Below are 5,785 nucleotides of genomic sequence, written 5' to 3' on the forward strand. Positions count from 1 at the left end.
ATTCTAAACTATCAACATTCATTCAAAATGTGATTATGGGACCAAAAGTTGTCTTGGCCTCAAGGGTCCCATATCTGACTTTCTGAAGATTGGGTAGTAGGCAGACCTTGAAACCTCACAGTGGGTTAGGTTCTGGTGGCCTTAGGTCACAAAGGCTGTTGCTAAGAGCCAGAGAGAGAAGACTCAGGTACTACTCTGGAATCTGTGCTGTGTAGGGGAGTATAATCAGACTGTCATGGCAGGATACCAGCTCTGGTCCCCCTGGAGCCCCCTAGATGAGAGTTTGCAATGGCTTCGCCACACAACACCTACTTTTGCTTCCAAACATCCTTTTAGATTCTCGCCTTTTTTCCCACAGAGCCCCTGTGATGTGGAAGTTCAACAGTGCTTTCACGAAGTAGCTGTGGTCTCTGTGATGCCCAGGATGATAGCCGCAAGGAGCTCAGAGTTACCTGGCCACCCACTTGAGCCACAGAAAGGAACAGCAGCCAAGAAGACACCAACGATTAGGAAGCCCCAGCCCATCAGACTCCTTGGGGTGGATTCAGTTTTTGGCAGGGTTATTACAGTCCAGCCACCCAAGTGGACTGGGACCTTCAAAATTTCTAAAACATCGGCCTTCAGCAAAATTATCAGCAAAGAACAACAGTGGCCCACTGGACTCAAGGAGCCCCAGATTGAGATGACACTGGCCATGTGCAAACAGATGCTACGCTCCATTCTTCTGCTGTATGCAATATACAAAAAGTGCACCTTTGCCCTGCAACACTCCCAGTAAAGGGTTTCCAGCTGATCTCAGTACGTCACGCTATACTCTATGGTATGTACTGGATCTTACAAAAACCTGTCTATATACGTCAAACTGTTACCCCCTTATTATGTTTTCCCCTCTTTCAAGCTGTAATAGCCTAGAAGTTCCTCTCCTGCTTTTCTCTGCACAAGCAGTACCAAAGAGACTGAGCAAGGAAGAACATTTCTGTTGAAAGCTGAATGAACATTGAAAAGTTAAACTACCACCAATCAACATGCTCGTGTGATACCAACGAATTAGACAAACTACACAGGCCAACCAGTCCAGTGTGAACACACTCAAGCCCCAAAGATAACTGAAGCGCTCAGGGGAGAAGAGGAACTTTATATATATTAAAACAGACATGTATGGATTTTTCTGAGTACCAGAAGATTAAGCATTCGAAAGTCAAAATCTTAGTGTTCGTTAAAGACCAACTTGAGAACAGCTGTCCTTCAGCAAACAGATTACCACCACAGCAACCTAACCATAGGACCCTAATATTAATGTGGGTAAAAATGATAAAAACGATAAAAAAATTAATCCTTACATCCTGACAAGGATGAAATTGTTAGCAGTTGTGAGAGTTGACTTTTTTGGGAAGACAGGAGAATCCCCATTTTAGCTCCCGGTGTTGTAATTCCAATAAACCATCATTGTTGTATTAAAGGCGAGTTTAAAATTTCTTATTTCAGACTGTAACTTAATCCTAAATTGAGGATTCTTATACAATGAACCAAACAAGAAAGAAAGAAACAATGAATGAGTGAATGAATGAATGAATGAATGAATGAAAAAGGAAGTGTTAGGTTCAATGTATTGTTGCTGGATTATGTTGAAATTGTGAGTTTATAAATTGTCCTGCAGATGGCCCATAATCTCTGATTGGAGAGCTTGTAGCCTCCAAAATTCAAATATGCGTACATAGACTATAGTAAGTATAGAAACCAGGAAAGTCAAATTGGACCATAGCCAGGATAAAGGTGTTGGGGAGCAAAAGACAGGGGAAGAGTAAAGTGTAAATAATCTGATCACAGAAATGGGAAAGGGGGATTCCTTAGGGAATGGGAGTGAGCCAAATATAGAAGAAAGTTGAAAGAGAGAAAAGAAGATGGTAGGATAGAGTGCAAGGTTAGAGAAAATGGGACGGGGCTTCATATAAAGAGGGAGGGAGGTAAATAAAGAAGAAGGGAGGAGGGTAAAGGGAAATAGCAGAATACAAGTGATCTGGTCAAATGCAGGCTTGTTAGGAAAGGGGGGCAAATACAGGAAGAGAAAAGGAGGTAAATAATATAGATGACTGAAAAAAAGAAGAAATCATACTGTGAACTACCTATAAATCCCTATAACACATGTACTTATGTTTATAATTATACACACAGATTTAATGAACTGCTCTCATTGGAACTGATGGTGCTTCCACAAAGAGTCAAAGACCACCTAACAAATCCCCCAATACCAGATATGAGAAGCCCTCTGAGTTCTTAAATAGGCCTGCCTAAGAGACTCAACAAAATATAGTGTATTGCTGTTGTCCTGAGTTAATTGTCAGATAGAGAAGGTAAGTCTCTATTGCTGAAGACACCAGGAATTTGAGAAACTGGCTTCAGAGTCCCCTTAGGTAGAACTGACCGGAATTGACTCTTGCACAGAAATAGCTTTTATGGTACCAGAAATACAAGCTTCCAAAGAAGAGAGGCAACAAACAGTCCTATTCAGCTACAACACCTAGGAATCAAGTCACAGGTGCCTCCACCCACAAAGGGCTCAAACCTGTCACATCAATACCTAATCAAAAAGTGCCCTAAAGGCTTGACTACAACCAAATCTTAGGGGATATTTTTCTCCCTCTTCTCTAATGATTTTGGGTTGTTTGGTTGACATAATAGTGTCAGACCTCTGGCTCACCTGACACACAAACACATAATTTCTTAGAACCTTTCCTTTCTCATTTATTCCCAAGATGACATGTTAATATTCATATCACAATATAAACTATGAAATTCAAAAGCCCCCACGTCCTTACACATTCAAACACATTAAAACTCCAGTCTCTTTAAAATATCTTCTAATCTCCCCCTTTACAAAACAATCCCACGATCTCCTTTAAAAGTGCAAAGTCACCTCCGGAACCTGAAGGAAACAGACTGGATAAACAGTTCTCTGCACCCAAATCCCGTGGGAGGGAGAGCTAAACCTTCAGAGAGGCAGACAAGCCTGGGAAACCAGAAGAGACTGCTCTCTGCACACACATCTCGGACGCCAGAGGAAAAAGCCAAAGACCATCTGGAACCCTGGTGCACTGAAGCTCCCGGAAGGGGCGGCACAGGTCTTCCTGGTTGCTGCCTCTGCAGAGAGCCCGTGGGCAGCACCCCACAAGCGAACTTGAGCCTCGGGACCACAGGTAAGAACAACTTTTCTGCTGCAAGAAAGCTGCCTGGTGAGCTTGGGACACACGGAAGCAGAATTTCTCTAGGACCGGGCACGTTCTGTGTTTACCGGAAGTCCCACACCCGCGGATCCCGGCCCGCAGCAGCTCTCTGCCCCCAGACCCTGTGAGAGAGAGACCCAACCGCCTGGTCAGGTGGGCACTCTTGAGGCTGCAGAGCGGAAGAGACCAACAACACTGCTCACCCCTGCCCACATCCCTGGCCCAAGAGGAAACTGTATAAGGCCTCTGGGCTCCCGTGGAGGAGGGCCCAGGAGCAGCAGGACACCTGCCTGAGACACCACCGGAACCGGAAAGAAACAGACCGGATAAACAGTTCTCTGCACCCAAATCCCGTGGGAGGGAGAGCTAAACCTTCAGAGAGGCAGACAAGCCTGGGAAACCAGAAGAGACTGCTCCCTGCACACACATCTCAGACGCCAGAGGAAAAAGCCAAAGACCATCTGGAACCTGGTGCACTGAAGCTCCCGGAAGGGGCGGCACAGGTCTTCCTGGTTGGTGCCGCTGCAGAGAGCCCCTGGGCAGCACCCCACGAGCGAACCTGAGCCTCAGGACCACAGGTAAGACCAAATTTTCTGCTGCAAGAAAGCTGCCTGGTGAACTCAAGACACAGGCCCACAGGAACAGCTGAAGACCTGTAGAGAGGAAAAACTACACGCCCGAAAGCAGAACACTCTGTCCCCATAACTGACTGAAAGAGAGGAAAACAGGTCTACAGCACTCCTGACACACAGGCTTATAGGACAGTCTACCCACTGTCAGAAATAGCAGAACAAAGTAACACTAGAGATAATCTGATGGCGAGAGGCAAGCGCAGGAACCCAAGCAACAGAAACCAAGACTACATGCCATCATCGAAGCCCAATTCTCCCACCAAAACAAACATGGAATATTCAAACACACCAGAAAAGCAAGATCTAGTTTCAAAATCATATTTGATCATGATGCTGGAGGACTTCAAGAAAGACATGAACACACTTAGGGAAACACAGGAAAACATTAATAAACAAGTAGAAGCCTACAGAGAGGAATCGCAAAAATCCCTGAAAGAATTCCAGGAAAACACAATCAAACAGTTGAAGGAATTAAAAATGGAAATACAAGCAATCAAGAAAGAACACATGGAAACAACCCTGGATATAGAAAACCAAAAGAAGAGACAAGGAGCTGTAGATACAAGCTTCACCAACAGAATACAAGAGATGGAAGAGAGAATCTCAGGAGCAGAAGATTCCATAGAAATCATCGACTCAACTGTCAAAGATGATGTAAAGCGGAAAAAGCTACTGGTCCAAAACATACAGGAAATCCAGGACTCAATGAGAAGATCAAACCTAAGGATAATAGGTATAGAAGAGAGTGAAGACTCCCAGCTCAAAGGACCAGTAAATATCTTCAACAAAATCATAGAAGAAAACTTCCCTAACCTAAAAAAAGAGATACCCATAGACATACAAGAAGCCTACAGAACTCCAAATAGATTGGACCAGAAAAGAAACACCTCCCGTCACATAATTGTCAAAACACCAAACGCACAAAATAAAGAAAGAATATTAAAAGCAGTAAGGGAAAAAGGTCAAGTAACATATAAAGGGAGACCTATCAGAATCACACCAGACTTCTCGCCAGAAACTATGAAGGCCAGAAGATCCTGGACTGATGTCATACAGACCCTAAGAGAACACAAATGCCAGCCCAGGTTACTGTATCCAGCAAAACTCTCAATTAACATTGATGGAGAAACCAAGATATTCCATGACAAAACCAAATTTACACAATATCTTTCTACAAATCCAGCACTACAAAGGATAATAAATGGTAAAGCCCAACATAAGGAGGCAAGCTATACCCTAGAAAGCAAAAAACTAATCGTCTTGGCAACAAAACAAAGAGAATGAAAGCACACAAACATAACCTCACATCCAAATATGAATATAAAGGGAAACAATAATCACTATTCCTTAATATCTCTCAATATCAATGGCCTCAACTCCCCAATAAAAAGACATAGATTAACAAACTGGATACGCAACGAGGACCCTGCATTCTGCTGCCTACAGGAAACACACCTCAGAGACAAAGACAGACACTACCTCAGAGTGAAAGGCTGGAAAACAACTTTCCAAGCAAATGGTCAGAAGAAGCAAGCTGGAGTAGCCATTCTAATATCAAATAAAATCAATTTCCAACTAAAAGTCATCAAAAAAGATAAGGAAGGACACTTCATATTCATCAAAGGAAAAATCCACCAAGATGAACTCTCAATCCTAAATATCTATGCTCCAAATACAAGGGCACCTACATACGTAAAAGAAACCTTACTAAAGCTCAAAACACACATTGCACCTCACACAATAATAGTGGGAGATTTCAACACCCCACTCTCATCAATGGACAGATCATGGAAACAGAAATTAAACAGTGATGGCGACAGACTAAGAAAAGTCATGAGCCAAATGGACTTAACAGATATTTATAGAACATTCTATCCTAAAGCAAAAGGATATACCTTCTTCTCAGCTCCTCATGGCACTTTCTCCAAAATT

General features: G+C 43.1%; 1 protein-coding gene across 1 annotated transcript; it reads left to right on the top strand.

The window, feature by feature from the left end:
- The first annotated feature begins 235 nt into the window (after positions 1 to 235).
- Positions 236 to 778, top strand: Fancd2osl1 (FANCD2 opposite strand like 1). Its single transcript, NM_001109490.1, has one exon. It carries the CDS (start codon positions 236 to 238, stop codon positions 776 to 778), a length of 543 nt encoding a protein of 180 aa, NP_001102960.1.
- The last annotated feature ends 5,007 nt before the right edge of the window (positions 779 to 5,785 follow it).

The sequence above is a fragment of the Rattus norvegicus genome, chromosome X (assembly GCF_021556685.1).
Source record: "Rattus norvegicus strain SHRSP/BbbUtx chromosome X, alternate assembly SHRSP_T2T, whole genome shotgun sequence".
Classification (NCBI taxonomy): domain Eukaryota; kingdom Metazoa; phylum Chordata; class Mammalia; order Rodentia; family Muridae; genus Rattus; species Rattus norvegicus.